This window comes from Passer montanus, unplaced genomic scaffold (genome assembly GCF_014805655.1).
Source record: "Passer montanus isolate IOZ18808 unplaced genomic scaffold, ASM1480565v1 scaffold19, whole genome shotgun sequence".
NCBI lineage: Eukaryota > Metazoa > Chordata > Aves > Passeriformes > Passeridae > Passer > Passer montanus.
In genome coordinates, this window is record NW_024366480.1 from 10372146 (window position 1) to 10391840 (window position 19695).

The 19695-nt window shown below is 38.6% G+C and overlaps 1 protein-coding gene across 1 annotated transcript; it reads right to left on the reverse strand.

Annotated features, from left to right (window-relative positions):
* Positions 1 to 352: 352 nt before the first annotated feature.
* NDUFV2 (NADH:ubiquinone oxidoreductase core subunit V2) lies at positions 353 to 12465 on the reverse strand. Its single transcript, XM_039706189.1, has 8 exons — positions 12306 to 12465; positions 11211 to 11273; positions 5540 to 5602; positions 5338 to 5454; positions 3615 to 3783; positions 2304 to 2413; positions 1499 to 1575; positions 353 to 510 (listed from the first exon to the last, which is right to left on the reverse strand). Exons 1-8 carry the CDS (start codon positions 12345 to 12347, stop codon positions 417 to 419), a joined length of 735 nt encoding a protein of 244 aa, XP_039562123.1. The 5' UTR covers positions 12348 to 12465; the 3' UTR covers positions 353 to 416.
* Between the last annotated feature and the right edge of the window lie 7230 nt (positions 12466 to 19695).

The following is a 19695-nucleotide window of genomic DNA, read 5'->3' on the forward strand; positions in this document are numbered from 1 at the left end:
CCTTTCTTGTTTGTGTGTGTTTGTTTGATTATAAATTGCCAATAAAAGTAACATGATGAAATTTGTCAGATAATCTCCTTTCAGTTTGGTTCCTTGTCTATTTGCCAGATTTGTAATTTAGGTTTGTTGTTTCTGCAATAAGCATTGAAAGAATGTTCAATGACAGATCAAAAGATGCAACTTTTCATCTCTCGCTGACTGTAAGTGGACACTTTCAGGGAGTCACTTTACACAGTCTATAGAATCAATTTTCTTACAATCTGGAATTATTAGACTGCAGTGTAGATAAAAACACAGTAAGTTAGTCTAATTGCTGGGGTTTTTTTTAAAAACCAAAACATTAGAATGTACATAATTTTATGAGATTGAAGATACTTTATTATTTTCAGACAGTTCATCTTATATTACAAAAATCCTTAGAGGTCATCTCGAACTCCAAAACCTGGTCCTTTGGGTGGTTCAGTCAGGGAAGTAAGGCCACCAGCTGGCTCACAAGAAAAACGTCCACTCCTGAAAAATGAAAGCAGTTTGTTCACTGCTAGTATTGATAACAACTCAGATTCTGTTTAATCATTGGATAGAAGACAGTCACAAATCTGACTTAAGGCTGAAGCCACTATTTTTTGTTTTGTTCTTCCCATTCAACGTTCAGAAACAGTGTGATGTAGCTGTTAAAGTGAAAGGATTCCAAATCCAAGTAGTGACAAAAAAAAAAAATTCGTAACTGAAATGCAAGCTAGGGCCACTTGTTTTCTTTTATATTCATGTACAGGTTTGACAGGCAGCATCAAATTTTATCAATCACAGTTTTTTAATAGGTGCTTCCCTGTGTAACTGTCACTAAGATTATTGTTCTTGTATTCAAAACATCTTTATAGAAACAATAGGAATAGGTAACACCCATGTCAAATTAATTTCCCCACTGACACAAACTTGGTGGGCTAACAAAGAACAGTGGGAAATAACAGATTAGACAAGTTCAGCAGTAACACCCCTCTCACCAATTTAGAATCTTTGGGTTTTATCAGAAATCAGAAAAAAACAACAAACCAGCCAACCAACAGGAGTTTGTTGGTTTAAATGATCTAGACAAAAATTCCAACAGGTGACATCATTCACGTATTAAGTACTAAGACAAATCAGAATTCATGTTTTCACATTCCATGCTCCTCTGGTCAGTCATCAAGAACATGCAAATTCTCAGTTCTTTCCAGTTTGTTTTGGCTTTGAATGCATGCACTTCTGTTCAGTAAATTAATGAATGCTTTTTAGCTGTAGGCTGTGAACTCAAATCGCTGGAAAAGTAATTTAGTTTCTCAGAAGAATCACCCTTCGTGTAGGCAAATTAATGAATGCTTTTTAGCTGTAGGCTGTGAACTCAAATCGCTGCAAAAGTAATTCTCAGAAGAATCACCCTTCGTGTAGGTTACCAATATAATATATATAATTTATAAATACAGGCAATTATATATTATAGCTTATTATAAAGATAGAATACCTTGGGCCTGGTTTGGGAACTTTGCCAGCCTTCAGCTCATCAATTATGTTTTCAATATCTTTGGGTGTCAAATCTTCCTGTAAAACAAAAAATTAAATCATTGACAAAACTGAGTCATCAGTTACTCAAAATCCAGCACTTCAAATTTACCAGATCAGTGTGACCCTAGCACAGGTAATTTGGACCCTATCCATTAACACACATAGTGGATTAAAGAATTAGGAAAACGTAAAAGTTTACTGTCATTTTAATATTGATACTTTATTTCATGTGTAGTTGCAGAAATTTATTAAAACAAACAACGCTGATGCAGGCCAAGGGTTTGTGTTTTCAACTTCCTGATATTAGGGAGCTGATCTCTGCCTACCCACTACACGTATGCCATGACACAAAATGTGTCATGCAGAATGGTGTTGGCTGCAACAAAAAAAAAAATGGGTACAGTTCAAGACAACACTTACTGAATTAGTCCATACTTTCTAACAGACTGGTTTAAAATGCTTTCAAAAGCTTATCAAATACCTATTTAAAAATTCCAGATTTACAGGCAGACCACAATCAGAAAAATGCATCGCTCCTCTTGTATAATCAAGACAGTGACTGAAAGGAAAAATACACTGATACACCTGATAGAAATTAAGTGTTCTAGCAAGAGGCCAAGAAACTAAAAGATGCTGTAGGAAATGAGTTCTTCCTGTCAATAGGAATTGGACAACTGACCACAACTTCACAATCTGGAACAACTGGAAAATACAGGTAAGCCAGCAAAGAAGTTTAATCTTTTAAAAGGGAATGCAGTACTTACATAGTAATTGTCATTTATTTGTACCATTGGTGCATTTACACAAGCACCTAAACATTCCACTTCTATCAGCGTGAAGAGTTTATCAGGTGTTGTTTCCCCAACTTTAATACCTAAACCAATAAATTAATTAGGCTCAGCAATGGTTGTGAACAAGAGTAATAAAGCATGAATCATGGACATTGCATTACTTGTAGTTTGACCTTAAAAGCATTTGCAAAGTTAAACCCCCTTAAATGAGACCAAAATGATTCCATTAAAACAGAAGTTTCTAATAAACCATTAAGTCCATTTTCTTCAGTTACATTTTTGAGACCTTGTTTACAGGTATGAATCATGGAAAAATAACCATGAAATGACAATTCTAAGAAACACAACAGATCTACTCAAGAACATTTTTAGTAATCAATACAATAAAATGGAAAAATAGGGACACATATCTTTTATGTGCTGATAGGAAATTCAGTAATATACAGTGTTGAATATTCCCAAATTGACCAACATCCAAACATTGTTAGCTACAAATTGATAAACAACTTGCAAGTTTTTACACAAAAGATTATTTACTGAACTGTACACATACTTAAAATCCATGTCATGTTACTGTTCTGCTGCTAGAGATACAGACCTTCCCCAGAGGCAAGTTAGTCCAAATAACATCTTAAGAGTCTAATTTCTACAAAATACTCCATGGAAGGAAGAATACTGAAAAGCTGTTTTCCTCCATTTACTAGTAGGAAGGAGTTGGAAATAATGGAAGTTGTAAGGCCTGTCTCAGTAGAAATCACAGAATCATTCTGCTTTGATTTCTCAAGCTAAGAGTTTCAGTAGAAATTAAGCTATCTATGCAGTAACAAGATATTTCATCTAAATATGCTTTTTTCAGACAACAGAGTATATGAAATAACAGATAATTGGCAGCTGTTCTGCAGCTCTTATCACCCGTTCTTAGAAAAAGTTAACACAGCTTTTCGTAGAAGGGGAAGAGTTGTCAGTTGCTGATCTTACCCTCTCTTCTTCCCATAACCACCCAAAAAGGAGGAAAAAAACCCAACCTACAAAGAAAACCCCTGAGAAAACTCCTTATATCCCATGATGCACCATTCTCAATTGACTTTTTCCATGGAAAATTCATAAATTATGTTAACATTATGTTACCATCCAGAGGGACCTTGACAGGATAAAGATGTGGGCCCGTGTGAACCTTATGAAGCTGAACAAAGCAAATTTTCCACTATATGAAGAATTTTACTTCAGTATCATTAAGCAAAGGTAAAAAAAATATAAGAAGTAAATTAGAAATTTGTGTCATACCAAGTTTCTTCTTAATGGCTTCCAAAATGCTGTCAGAGTCTCGCAGCATGCACGGTGTGGTGGTGCACACCTGGATGTGGTATTTCCCCACAGGTTTGCGATTGTACATGGTGTAGAAGGTTGCTACTTCATAGACTCTCATGGGAGGCATGTCTAAAACTTCAGCAACCTGTGACAGGCAAAAACATGCTATATTGAATTCTCACAGGGCAGCAGTAAAGGCATTTAGCAAACCATTTCAGTGAAGGCACGTGTCCTGTCTGCAGTAACAGGTAAGTAGGAGGGTGGGGGTGAGTATCAAAGCACAAATGTATTCCAAGTGCCAAGACCTGAGTTCTCTGACTGGCATCACCCTGCTTGAGCACAAACTCCACTAAGCTGTGGATCAGCACAGTGAGGAGCTCAAGTCAGCTCCCCTCCAGCATCTCTTGTCAGACACAAGGGGAGGGAGGAGTCAGCTCCAGCTCACACTGCACTTGGGCTGAGTCAATGAACCAACCTGTACAAGCCTGCTCACACTAATCCATGGAAGCCTTTTGGTAAGGAATACTTGTAAGCTGGTACTGTGCTTATCTCATTCACACAGAGCAGGTCTCCCTCAGGTTCTGTGACACACCAGGGCTACATCTGCAGATTCCTGTCTCAGCTAATAAGTAGGGAGTGGAGCATGATCTCCATGGAGCCAGTTCTAGTGCAAGTATCCCTGATCTCATTAACATGGAACCCTGGCAAACTGCTCAAGTTGAGAACTGGCTTTGGTTTCAACAGTGTAACTGTTTTACGTTCCAGTTTCTCTAGCAGGCAAATAACAAATCATGGAAAATATTTGTTCACTTAAAAGCCTTAAGATCATTTTAAACATAATATCAATCTCAAAAAAACTAATATACACTGCCAGCATTAATGGAGCTTTGAGGCTTTATGTTATGCTGTAGAAACTGTAGCAGACATAAATTGCCTTTCTTTAAATGCTCATTCACCTCCTTCAGTCATTCCTCTAATGCTCACAATCCTCACCTTAAATTGAATTTAAAACTTTACACTTTAAAATTGATGGTATGCCAGATGGTAACACATAGTACAACAGATTTATTCATATGAATATAAACCAGATTTTTTTATTTCTTGGTATTTGGTTACTGTTATGCAGCCTCTCACTTTGGAGCAGTGTAGTTATTTGCCTGGTTATTTTGAAACAATTTTAATAATTAACCTGACAAGTGTTCCGGGCACTTGCTGTGAGGTGTTACTCAACACTCCCAACATCTACTACACTAACACTGCTCTACAGAGTCCTTACAGATCTAGAGATTAAGTATAATCCAGGCAATGTGTGAAATGCCATTAATCTGGAAGGAAGAAAACTCCACTGACATTACCTTTTTTTTCCTTCCCCCACATTCAGCAGTGAACAAAATCAAGTCTCTGTTCCTAATTCTATGATCACCCTGGGAGAAGAGCCTATCTGAACAGATTTTACCTAATTTTTCATTTGTTCTGCCTGTAGTTTCTAGTAATGGGCTAATATTATATAAACAGAGGTGAGTTTTTCTGCATTAGTTTTCCCCTGTGATTTTAAAAAATGTAGTCTCATAGGGAATTCTCACAATTTTGCACCACATATAAATTCCCATGTTAGTAAGCTTTCATTAATTAATATTCTAGTAAGATATTGAAAGAAAACAATAAAATCATGCTTGAAAGAAAATCAAGTACTAAATACCTTGTTCATAGCTGATATGGGCAGCCATCCATGCTGTCTTTGGGCCAAATCCAGTACTGCCATGACAGCTGCAGACTTGTGTCCCTCTGGGTAGTTGTTTATGATGGCTTCTATTCGCTTGTTAAAGGGAAAGAAGGAAAACAAATCAGTACTGCTCTAAAGACAAAGTCTGTGTATTGAACTTCTTTTTTTGTCTGCATACCTTTAGGTTTTCAGGTGTGAACTCAAATGGAGTATCTGGATTGTTTTCAGGACTATCTCTATGCTTCAAGAAAAGAAGAAAAATGTGTAAAAATGGGTTGTTAGAAAATTATTCAGGACATATTTACTGTTGTAAAATACCTTCTCATTACACAGTTACAGTTGAGCTGCTTGAATAAAAACTATATATTCCCCATAAAAATGTCACAGTACTAAAGTGATAAAATATATTTGGGAAAGTTATAAAAAATACTGATATTGATCTTAAAATCATAACCTATTCCCATTACTTCCTATTAAATAAATGATTTACTGAGAAATTAATGAAATTATGTATTGAGAAAATGTATGGTGGTGTTATCAAAATACGTATTTTTTACACTACTAATACAGTTTGATAATTATGTTCAAATTTTCAATAGGAAGAGTAAGAACGTTCTGGTTAATACCTTAATAAACAAGAGATTAAAACAACAGTTCATTTTTCCCTTTACCATGAAACATTAATTTTAGAAAAGCTCCACAATTCATCAAGAAGTTTGCTGTAGAATTAAAACATTTGCACATTGAAACACATTATTAATCCATTTTAATATATTATTTTGATTTGTAATGGATTTCAACATTTTCATTTTATATACAATTCTGAATCAAAATGTAAGAAGCAGAATTTTGAATTAGTATTTCCAAAATAAGGTATTCTTAACAAGTTATTTGTAAGGTGGTCTTCTAGGGAAACATCCAATTCTAATTATTTCTTCTATATTCAGAAAATACAAATTTGGAGATCTCGAAAAAAAAGTAACATTTTCCTGTAGTAAAATCTTCGTTCTGACTAAAATCCTTTTCCACCAGAAAATGTTCCTGCACAGAATTTTTAGCTGTCTCTAAGCAGCTCATTTGGGTTTCCTTTAAATACCTATAGCTAAGTTTATTTCCAAACTTCATTTGGAAATAAATGAGTTTTCAAATTGAGAAAATTTCAAATCAAAGGAAAGTTTGTGAGAAAACACAAGCTATACTTGAGGCTTGATGTTAAAAGTAATCCACAACTAGCCAATAATAAAAGCTTTAGAAATGTATTTAGAACAAAGAAGCCCCCTTGACTCATTTCCACCTGGATCATTTCCTCCAGTAACCGAGGGCGATTTTGCAGTTGCCACACTACACCCTTCTCAGGAAGCAGCAAAGGATTTAATGAAAACCACAGCATTGCCAAGACACTTGCACAGTGAAGTATGTATCATCAGTGAAAAATGTAGAACATGTGTGGTCCACAGCTATTCTCAGATTTAGAAATTAATATGGAAATATTGCAAGGGCAAATACTTCAGTTACATCTGTTGGTCTGTCCAGGGATTACCTCTCCTTATCCTGTCTATATCCCAAAGCAGACAGTATGACTGCCACCATCAGTCTCAAAGCACTGTGCCCTCACCACAGTTTCAAGTCCAATATAAAACTACCCTGGATAAATACTTCACCAAGGACGACTTTCCTATAAGAACAAGAATTACAGAAAGATAAATTATGCCCTTTGAACAGACTAATATTTTATTTAGAGTTAATTTCTTGCTTATTGTGTGGTTTACAACATAAAAGGCCTTTTAGGAACACAATTCTCTTTATTTCACACTTCCAGATAAAGGATTTGATGGCCCATATTTAGTCTTGGTGAATGTTTTCTACCAATTTTATTGGTAGAAAAAGAGTAAAAAAAGTTCTCAAAAAGTGGCTGATGGAGAGAAGACTGATTGGAAATAATGTACAACTTTTATTATTTTTTCCCTTACAGACCTTTCCATGTCTTAGCTACACAGATCAATTCCACAATTCATGGTATTTCCATAACTTAGCTTTTCCTTCTCAAATCTGCATGCCTATTTTGCTATTATTTTGCCTTCCATAGCTATTTGATAATTCGCAACTGTACTTCGTCTTTTGCAAATGTTTTTGCAAATAAATGTATTTGATTTATACAATTTTCCCTCTTTGTCTGGAGCAGCTGTTCTTTTCAGTGTATCATCTCTAAACTGATATCCTTAAATGCCCTACATGTGATGTGGAAAAATAAACTTTATACTGGAAAATACAGGTGTAGCTGTAGCAAGGTTTCACAATACATTGTAAAGGCTATTGCAGAGGTGAGCAATAAATAAGTCATGCCACCTTTTATATTTTTCCCTTTTCCTGAAAGGGCTTCATCTAGTTCTGGGCCATGGAAAGTTTGATAGTTTTCATCAAGAGCTTACACAGTTCTAGGACTCCTGAGCAGGTAGAAATTTATATGTTCTCTAGTCTCATATTTGTCTGACAATGTGCCATTTATCTGATACTTGCATACACTGACATGGGTGCATTTCCACGTTTTTTTAGGATACACATTCTAGAAAGCAAGATCAGAAATAAGAACACAGTATTGGAATGAGTACTGTTTTAAATTACAGAGTGGTTGAAGTTGGAAGGAGCCTCTGGAAGTCATCTGGGTCAAACTCCCCTGCTGTAGCAGGGACACCCAGAGCTTCTTGCCCAGGACTGTGTCCAGATGGCTTCTTCTGAATCTATCCAATAACGGAGACTCCACAACCTCCGTGGGCAACCCGGTTTCATGCTCTGTCACCCTCATAGTGAAAAAGTGTTTCCTGATATTCTCTGAGGCCATTGCCTCTGGTCCTATTACCTGGCACCACTGAAATGAGCCTGGCTCTGTTCTCTTTGCACCCTCCGCCCATGCAAGTCTTTTTCTAAGTCATAAGTGAAGTTTTCATTCCATCCATACATTGATTTTATCACATTTCTATTGCAGAAACAGAGCCTATTTAAGTAGGAACACCTTCACTGCAAAGGCTACCCAGCCACAGATTCCAGTGCACTCCCATGGGAGCCATGAAGGCTGCTGAATGGTCACCTCATATTCCTTTTGCTACACTGACCTGGGACATTTTATAATTATGCTTTCTTTTTTCCCAGTGATCCAATCATATGTCTTTCTTGACATAGAAAATCATTAAAGAGCACTGAAGAATTACAACAGAATAGTTAGAATATTTAATTTCCACGTATACTGCAAAAACACTGGCCTGAAACTTGACCTATGCCCTTTGGTAAACACCAGTCCAAAACACTGTAAACCAAAATGACAGAACTGGGTGGGCTGCAGGGGCGATGTTTAGGGCAACAACCTGTTCAGAATCCATATCAAATCATCACTGAAAAAACATGTACTACTTCTCCTCTAAAGGGAAAAGTACCCTACATTCTCTGTCCAGCAGAACTCAAGATATAAACCCGTCTTTAAGAATGGCAGAAGTGGTCTCAAACACAAGTATCTCACTGACCAACTTCACAAGTAACTAAAACTCGAATACAGCAATTCTTCAACCTTTTGTGCTGAACCCCCTGTGCAGCCCTATGACAAAGCCCACATCAGGGCTGTTGATGTGTTAAGGAAACTCAGTCCATGTATTGAAAACACTACAGTACAAGAGCTAAGTTTTAGCTGACAAGAAGGCTAAAATCAGGTAAAAGTCAAGTATAGAGAATGCATGTTTCAATGAAGAAAGGTAATCATAATAAATGTCTCTGGAATCAGGCCTTCCCTAGCCATCAGAACATAAGAGATTTGGAGCATCACTTACATTTCTATGGGCAAACAATCTACCTAATTTTGTACTTGATATCCTCTCACTGGAAGTGTGATGTAGCTGCCTGTAATGGCACTTAGTTGAATTTAATGACTGAGAGAAAGGCTCTTTCTGGGTGTTTCAGAATACAAAGGTATTTCAGCAGAAGTTCTCTTATTTCTGTGTATTTCTGCTAACAAGTTTGCAAAGGGAAGCACAGCCGTGCCAATCAGAAATGCCTTTTAATACTAGATTTTATGACAACCAGGTCCCTTGCTAGCCTGTCCTCTGCTGTTACAACACAAATACACTCCATGCATTTACCTTCCTCACGTACAGATTTTATACATGAAAGGTGCAAGAAGCAGCACCAATAAGCTTTGTAAAACAAACCCATGACACTTGTGTGTAAACTGACATACTAAGACAACCACCACAAGAGGTTTGAGTTACTCCCATTAGTCCTGCACAAACAGTTTTTAAACAAACTTTTGACACTTCTGTTTGTAATTAAAAAAAAAAAACCTTTAAATTTTTTCCCTCTACAGAAATCCAGGGGGAGTCCAATTTTCTGACTGTATATGAACACCTGGTGTTGATGAAAATAATGTCTTTGTCTCAACCCAGCAGGACAAATTTCCCTTGAAATCTGTCATTTTAAGTAGCATCTGGAATTCAGTTAGGGCAAACAATTAAACACACATATAGTGACATCCAACTGTCTTCTTCCCATTACCTTTTATTTCAGAGAAGAATAAATATTACCTTATTAAAAAACAACAGCTGAGAAAAAAACAACAAGGAAAAAACCAAACCCACACAGAACCAAGTTCTTATGCTCCTTTAGCAAAAATTCTGCTGTGGAATAAGTCATCAGTGATCCTATAAAATAAACATCTGCAAAGCACTCTGCTTTTCTACTTGCCTTTCTCTGTTATCAGGCCCCTCCCTGCAGCAAATCATTTAAACAATTAATAGATCTTGAATTTACAAAGCCATCTAGCTTTATATGTCAGACATAGCAGCCATTAGGATGCCAAAGACATCTTTTGCCTGTCTTCACCAACCTCCAACTACCCTTGAAATTCCCTAAACTTGCCAGATTACAGCATTTCCTCTATTCCTTGAACACCAGCTCTCACCCTGTAAATCACCAATTCCTGCTCAGATTTCTGGAAAAGTACACAAAGCATATAATACTGAGATCCTATTAACTCCATTTTATGATTAAAACTGTAGAGACAGCTGCAGAAAGGAAATAACAACAACGTGTCCAAAAATCCTGAGCACCTGTTTTCAACAGTGGTCAACTCTCTAGTAAAGGGCTGATTTTTACGAAGTGTTGGGAAGATGCCAAATTATTCAGCTGTGAAACTGCAGACCAGCTAAAGCTCTGAATGGAGCAGAATGGGACAAAAGGCACACTCTGTTGAGATGTTTCAGGTTCTCTTCAGAGGTAGACAGACAACACAGCTGCTTTACACACTTAAATTCAAGGGCTTTTTACTTTTTGCAATTACTACTACTGTTTATGCCTTTTATGACAGTGCTTAATGGCCTCAATTACAACTCATTGTACAACCTGCTGCATCACACAGAACATGAACAAGAACTGTACTTTTCAACTCCTGTAAACACAGCTAGGACCTGAGCCCACGGCTAATTCTGCAGCAAATTTCAGAAAGCAAGAAACTGCACCTGCAAAAAGTTTAATGAGATTCAATTACAAACTCAAATAAATAAAGGAAACAAGAACTGATTTATAATGAAATAAAGTTTAAGCAAAGTCTCATCTGCAATCACATACAAATTACGGAGCATTTTCTCTATATAAGACAAGAATCACAAGAGCCAAAAACTAATATAAAACATAAAATAAAACTCCATTACAACTCTAATAGAAGGTTCTATAGAAAAAAAACTCTCTTTGTAAATGCCAGTGGGTTTCTACAGCAAAGTTCTGCCCATCAGAAGCTTTTAGGCAGATTTGCAAAAGCACATGCCAAACTCTTCTGACCCATCCCCCTTAGAGGAAAGCAGATTATTTACCACAAATAAGGCTCCAGTGGCATTGCGCTCTGCTGTTCCGTGCAAGTATCGGATCTGCCTCGCCTACAAGCAAAGTACAGTGTTAACAATGCACACACTGCCAGTGGCTGCTTGCAGCACCAGCCTGATTCCATTCTAACTGTAAGTCATTAATTCCATTTCTATCACTAATTATTTAAAATAAGTCAAGAAGATATTATTAAGTACTATTAGGAGAGCAAATCTCTCTACTCCCACCTTGGCCAGTTGAAACAATGCAGAAATTAAAGGATTTAACTCTGCTACTGCTTAATTAACGTGCCTTGAACACAAATTCTCATCCAACATTTAATGAAGAATTTCCCAATTTGTGACTTTACATCCCATCTGATATAAAGTTTGCAGAAACCATCACTGCTACTGAAGTTCTCCTCTAGTAAGCATTTGCATGGTTCTTCAGCTTTTATCAAATGAAACGCTGAAAACTTTTTTGTGTTTACATTTGCACAGGAGGGCAAATGTAAACACAAACCTGAATGAACAGAACACAGACCCATATGCAAGTTCTGTTCACCTACTCTCTGTACCCTCTGACACGCCAGAACAGATCAAGATTTCTAGATTCTGGCCGGTATTAGTAAGATTTGATAATGTTACCCCAAGTATTTATTCCATTAAAATTATTTTAATGTTAAATTACGTTTATTTTTATACTTAACTCTTGAGCAATTCTGAGCTTTCTTAAAGTAGAATCACAGAACGGTTTAGGGTGGAAGGGACCTAAAGATCATGTCCTTCCCATCCCCTGCCATGGGCGGGGACACCTTCCCGAGTCCCATCCGACCCGGCCCTGAAGGCTCCCAGGGATGGGACAGGTCCTATGACAGGGACAGGCTGCCACCATCCTTGACACTACACTGCGGGTGCACCTGCGTGACACAAAGACCGAGCTGACCCGGCCGTCTTTGCAGGAGAGCCGGGACTGCGGGTCCGCGGTCCACAGACCGGGATTCCAGGCACGGAGCTATCCCCAGGCCCGCTTCCCCCGCCCCGCCGCGGCCTCCCCGCTGTCCCGCTGTCTCCGACTCCGGGCCGGCGGTGGCACGGAGCCCTTACCGAGCGTGCGGCCGCGGCGCGCAGGGCAGCGCACAGGAGCATGGCGATGGCGGCGATCCCCGCTCCCGCTGCTCTTCCTCGTCCCGATCCCTCTCCTTGAGGCCCGGGCTCGCCCTCCGCCGCGCCGCGCCAAGGAGACCCGCAGCGCGCATGCGCCGGGGCGCGCCCGCAGCGCGCGTGCCCGCTCTGGAAGCGGAGGCTGTCCCGGGTATCCCGAGTGTCCCGGCTGTCCCGGGTGGTGTCCAGGGTGTCCCGGGTGTCCTGGCCCGTCGAAACAGCCTTGGGTCGCCAGGGAACCCAGCCTCAAGGGTATCCGAGGGAGTCCCAGCCTGTCGTGGCACGCACCAGCGTGGGGAAAACAGATTCCTTCAGAAACAAGAGCTGTAACAGCGGAAAATGGCAGGGAACTAGTGAGGGTTTTTTGAGCCCTGTGCTTCCCGCCTTCCTACCCACTTGTTGTTTGGGGTTTTAATGTTTGGACTGCTTGCACCTTGTTTTGTCCTGCTTTAGGAGAAACGATAAACACTGATTGTCTTTTTGGCCTGTGGTGAGCATTCTCGTATGACACCTTAATCCAGTTAATACAGTACGAGTGCTGGAACTGAGGATCACAGAATGGTTTGGGTTGGAAGGGAGCTTAAACATCATCTGGTTCCAAGCCCTGCCATGGGCAGGGACACCTCCCACTGGGCCAGGCTGCTCAGAGCCCCATCCAGCTGGGCTGGAACACTGCCGGGAATGAGGCATCCACAATTTTCCTGGGCTAGATGTGACTAGCAGGCTCTTCCTTAGGTGAAGCTGGTTCTTAGGAACAGTGGTTCACAAGTCCATCCTTGATCATTCAGGCTTTGTGATGAGGAGTGCAAGTGTACCCTTTTCACTGTCAAATAAAATCACGTTTTTCGAATAGCAGCCAAGGAGGAAGTCTTTTATCCCAATGAGTACTCAGCATTCCAGGCTGGCAAAGCATCACCTGGTGTTCCAACATCTCTTACCACATCCTCCTTCTCTCTGAGGAGGAGTCTCCCCTGTAGTCCTCACTCTCTCATTTACCCTGGCTTTCAGTGGGGCAGCCTTATTAATTTCATGAATTTCACACTGAAAATTTATCCATGTGTATTTTATTTTTTTACTAAAACTCTGATGATTTGCGTGTTGACACTGTGAGTATCAATTACTTTTAATAAGTACACAGCAGAACAAAAATTCAGCTTTCCTTACAGTGTTTTCCTTCATCCAAAGCATTAACTTCTTTTTCATCTGCTTACTTATGTTGAGAGACCCTCTTTTGTTTTGTATAAACTTTCAAAAAGGCAGGATTAACTATGCTATGGCAAACTGAATTGTATTAAAAAGATTTCATGACTATGGTATGAATTTTTACTGATGAAAGGATCCATCAGGGCACTTGCTGGGACAAAAGGCCAGGTTACCGAGAGCCACGGTGGCCAGGCCTGTGTAAGTGCACCTGAAAAAAGAAAGGTTTCCTGTAAAGAAACTTGTGTGGATGGGGAGACAAGTGCCACTGTCCATCTCAACAGATAGCTCCAGGGAAAACACGAAACACGGAACATTGCATCTATTAGGACATTTTAGGATATTTATTGCTCTTTCAGATAATTGTATGTATACCTACAGGGATACGTACATCTGTGCACAGATATGCTTGGGAGCTGTTAGTGCAGTTGATGTCCTTTTAGCACAATATTTTTCATTTGCACTGGGGATCAGGCAGGATGTGGTACTAGCTCTGGTTAGATTACTGCCCTTTACATTTGGGTTCACTGTAGTGAGTGGCTGTGTTCCTGCTGCTTATTCATCATTTCCTCAGTGCTGACAGATACTATCAGCATTTGTAATTTAAGTACTGCTACCAGTATTTTATATTTTCATTGATTTGTTTTTACTGTTTACTTGCTCAGAAATGTCATTTATTCACTTACAACCAAATAATTAATGTCTGTGTAGTTGGATTTCCTTATTAGTATGCATTATGCCAAATAATTGCTTTCAGGCTTTTGACTTAAATGTAAATAATAGTGGGGATATTTAAGGGCTGTTACATTACTCTCCATTTTGAAATACAAAAATAAACAAATCAGCTTTCATTAATCTTTAATCCATTATTCATGTATACATGTACAGGCATTCACTGTATATTTTCTGACATTCAAAAGCAGTACTTTTAGCCACAGCAGTACAAGTAATATTAACCAATCATACATGAAAATGTTAGCTTTTTATTATTTTAGAATCATAGAATCTTAGCATGGTTAGAAGAGACCTTAAAGATCATGTAGTTCTAACCCCGCTTCAATGAGCAGAAACACCTTTCACTAGGCTGGGTTGCTCAGAGCCCCATCCAGCCTGGCCTGGAACACCTCCAGGGGTGGAGAATCCACAAATACATGCTCTAACATTAAGTAATATAAATAGTATGTAATTTTCAGTGTGGGGACTGTGAATGTTGGCAAGCCATTTGAAGAGATTCTTTTCAAAGCAAGTCATCTGGAGAGAACCTAAAATCTATCAAATGGTATCAGAGGCTTTTTATCCCATTAAAATACCTAATGAGCTCTGCTGTCAACTATGTTTTCTCAAAAGAGAAAAAAAATAAAGGCTATTAAGATCTCTTTGGTCTTTCAAAAAAGATTTTTTTTTTAATACATTAGTATGTTTGTATTTAACCAGTACAGAGATCTATTTTAGGAAGTGTAAAAACACAGGGGACAAACACAAGAGATCATATTAAATAATTAACACCATAAAACATTGGAAAACAAAGCATTCTCAGTTTCAATTTCCATTTTGCAGTGCTTTACAGAAAACCGACCTCTATACCCAGGAGTGTTTCAGATTAAAAACTGTTGTTACCCTTTTGATAGATCAGCTTTAATTAATAAAAAAAATTATATGTACTAAGAGGAAAATTAGTGTAAAATATGACCATTTCTGTAAGCAAAGTAGAGGCAAATTGCCTGCTTGCTTAACACACTCACCCAAGAACTTAAAAATTTAAATGGGTATTTATTAGCATTACAGAAGAACTCCTCCAACAAAAGATGACTGTATAGGTAGTGTAGAGATTGCACATGGAACCACTTCCACAGAAGAGTTTTCTGTAGAGAAATAACTACAAAAGGCAGAGACTGAAAAGAAAATGAGAAGGCACATAGAACATGGAACAAAAACAACCCACAATTACTTTTGTTAACTATTTGCCCAAAGGCATTGTGCACTTTTACAAGTCCTTTGAAATTGTATTTGGACTTTCTACAAATGCAGTTGTTTCAATATACTGTAGCAGTTCAACTTTTAGATGAAAGTACATTTCAGATTATGTATGAAAGTGTAAATGCACTTGAAATTTAAAAATAATCCGAATTTAAGATACTACTCAGATTATTTAGAAATATGTAATGATAACTTAAATGTACCCATACAGATAGATAGTTGTGCTGGGAGCAAAATAATCATAGTATGTAATTAAAACTTTGTAACCCAAAGATGAAAATTTCTTTTAGAATGTAAGGAGGAATTACTTCTACAAATGCAGTTGTTTCAATATACTGTAGCAGTTCAACTTTTAGATGAAAGTACATTTCAGATTATGTATGAAAGTGTAAATGCACTTGAAATTTAAAAATAATCCGAATTTAAGATACTACTCAGATTATTTAGAAATATGTAATGATAACTTAAATGTACCCATACAGATAGATAGTTGTGCTGGGAGCAAAATAATCATAGTATGTAATTAAAACTTTGTTACCCAAAGATTTCTTTTAGAATGTAAGGAGGAATTATTGAATTTATTTTACAGATAGAAAAATGTGAGGAAAATGTGTACCGACCCCCAGTAAGCCACAAGAAGTCACCAGGAGCTGGAAAAGAGCACAAGCTCACAAATTCTATGGGCATCCTATTCCATGGGCTGTGTTTTTCTCCTAATCTGAGAGAAATTCAGTTCATAGTGATCAGACATTCATAATCCCTGATTTGCAGCATAGGAAGGGCACTAGGAACAAATTCTTCTAAATGAATAGAGAGGAGTGGGGAGGGAAGTACATTCACACACTTAGCATTAGATACTTAAATGCCCAGGCTAGGCACCTGCACTCTTTCTGGAGTTAGCTGACCCCTGTGCTCCCTGTGTACAGAGCCTGCAGAGCTACTTTCCTAATTTAGGAAGTCAGCAAGAGCTGTAAGGAAGAACATCTTCCCAGTAATGTACACAATTTAATTTTCATTCTTACATTGCTTCTGTATTCAAGCCAAATATTAATTTAAGATGAAGAATGTTTTGATGTGTAAATAAACTGATGTTAGAGACATTGCTTCTCTCTTCGACAAGGCTATGACAGGCTGGTGTGGCTTCCATTGGCATCTCCTCACTTTTTTATGTTAATAGTCTGTGAAGTTGAAACACCATTCAGAAAAGGTATCAGCCTCTCTTTGCAGCAGCTTTGAACTTTCTTTATTCAAAAGGGCAACGAGAACTATAATTAGGTACAGCTAGCTGTCATTATATAGCTCATTTATTATTTATATCTTCCTCCCACAGTGCCTGTGAACCTCACATCTTGTGTTGGCAGAGATAGGAGTCTGAATGTTGCTTTCACAGGCTCCAAGCAACACAGTAGTCCCTGTGGCATAGCCCTGGGTTTGTAATCTGGGCTTCAGGGTGCTGACCTAATGCAGGCAGTGATGTTGCAGCCTGTAGCATCCCACACTCAGGATTTACTGAGGCAATCTCTCTCCACCTTTCAGGCAAGCAATCCAGATGAACTCTTCTGTAGACAGCTACTCCCTGCACGTACTCTAATTCTTGTCAATCCCTCACTGAGTTCTCTCCCCACCTCATGCTGGGTAAATGATTTTTTTGACGTTTTGTGAGTTATTTTATTACCAAGTTCTGAAAGGTATCTGAGAGATGGGAGAACAGTTAACTCTAATTTGCAGTGGAGATAAATATGGGAAGACCATAATTGGATGGGGTTTTAGGCAGTTTTCTTTTAAGCTTCTGATGGTCACTAACACACTGTCTTTTTACAAAAACCCTGCATGACCAGAATGGTTACAGCTTTAGTAACAAGTTGCATTGCTTTGTCATGGTCTTTAAGAACAAGTTTCCTCTTTTCTGCAGTATGCAGATTATTCTTTCTGGGATGCCTTCTTCCCCAAATCCTTCTCCATGTAGGACTAGCAGATGGAAAAGCAAGAACTTGAGAACAGCCTGGTGGGTATTGAGTGGGTGAGGTTAAAGTCAAATTCAGTCGAATTGCCAAAATAGATTTGAAATTTCTGTGGAGCTTTTTCCCTGCCCCCCATTTTAAAAAGAATAAATAAAGATTTAGACTACCAGTTGTTTTAGAAAGAGGGCAGTGCAGAAAAGGAAAACCAGTGACCTACTTAAAGAGAAATTAAAATGCATTACACCTCTTGGGGTTGAGGTTACAAAAAATAGTAACAGCAAATGCAACACAATGAATGTGTGCATGAAAGGAGAAAACATTTTCATTTTACCCCTAAAGGCAGCAAAATTCTAGCAGGAATTAATTTGACTTCTGGTCAAATTATTATTATGCAGTTGTTGTTATTATTATGCAGTTTAAAGGGTTGTTTTTACTTTCCCTAGTAAGACTTCTAGGGCACTGACTTTCTAATGCATTAGTATCTTGTATAAAATCAAATGCTGCTTGTTCTGTCAGGTATCCTAGGGCACAGTAAGTTTCTGCCCTCCTTGTCTACTAGCATGTCTATTATAATAATTATACTGTATTATAGTAACTTTTCTTCCTGAGTGATTACACAGACACCATCCTAGATGACCAGAAGCTGTTTTTCATTTGTTCTTCAATGTTTGATCTGTTCACCTTGGATGGTCCTGGCAGGACTTTATGCTTCTGTTTGTATAGCTCGCACTATCACCAGGTCAGATCTGCTTTTCCCTTGCATCAAAGTGAATCCTCAGGGAAGGAATCTATTTTACCTAATGTAAACCAAAACATGCATTCCTACTCAGACCTACCTTCACAGCTCTATGGATAATAATTACAAACACAGGAATTAAGTTTGTCTTATATCCAAAGCCTGGAGAGTAATTAAGTGTGTTGGGAACAGACGTGCTGATTTGATACCGTAGTGATTTGTTAGAAACTTCTGGTTCCACACTTCTCATACCTGTGGTGAAACAAATCACTGCCAAGCTGAGAGGAGCATCCTGGTGCACAGATCACGCTTGCAACACGAGAGCCTCCCACATCTGTGTCCCCTACACACTCACACCTTTCTGGGACCCAGCACCCATCCTGGGTGCCAACACTGTGACTGCCAGAGCCTGGGCCCAGCTTTCTCATGAAAACTGACACAGTGGTACATGCTCACACTGCAGAGTGTGAGAAGAGACAGAGGAGTGTTCCAGACCCAAAAATACATATGCTCTTACTCTTCTGCAGCATGCTATTCCTTCCATGATAGATAGTGAGATTTCAAATTTCCCATTTGTCTTCCTCTTCTGATCGTGTTCCTAAGAAGTTAATTTCATCCTTTCTTTTAGTTTCTGTTGCCCACTCATCACACTGTCTTTAATCATTGTCATTCCTTGCAGTCACTCTTCTTTGGGTTGTCTTCTTCACAGATCCAGGCATGATTTAACCCCTCCTATCATCAAATAGTGCCCTTGAACTCACCTGCCTTTTCTGTTTAGTGCTTTATCATCCTTTCTCTTTACATGTCTCAGCATACAATTCCTACCTGGGGTTTCATAAAAAAAAAATTCCCACTTTAATGCAGCTTCTGCCCTCGTGCTTTGCTGACTTCTATTATGTCTTTCTGGCACATTTCTGTCACTCACATTCTTTTCTCCCTCCTGAACAAATGTTCTAGTGATTTCAATCTTTCCCCATTCACAGCCCTTCAGAATTTTGCTGCAAACACTTTCCCTAAATTTGGCCACAAAATATGGGAAAGTTCTGACTTTCCTTTATTCTCCAAAGGAAAATTGCTTTTGCTTTCAAGACAAGCTGCATTTGGAACAGTTTCTTCTATTTAACCCCTGTAATTATTTTGATTCAATTGTACATTAGCTATTTTGTGTCAGAAACTGGGTGACATCGTGAACTATGGGACCAGCAAAGACACCAGGTATCATTTTGCATCCTGGACCCTTCCTGACTAAATCCATGGTTCAATCTGCACAATGCTTGCTAACTGTCAATCACTCCTGAAGGACAAGCAAGGACCTAGGTTGGCACTAACTCAACAGAAATGCCTGTCTCTGCTGCACATGCTGTCATACAGACAATCCCCTCTCCATCTTGGACACTGTCCTTGTGCAGTGACAAGAGATCACCTGGCTTCAAATTGCCAGCTCATGTTTGGCCTCAAT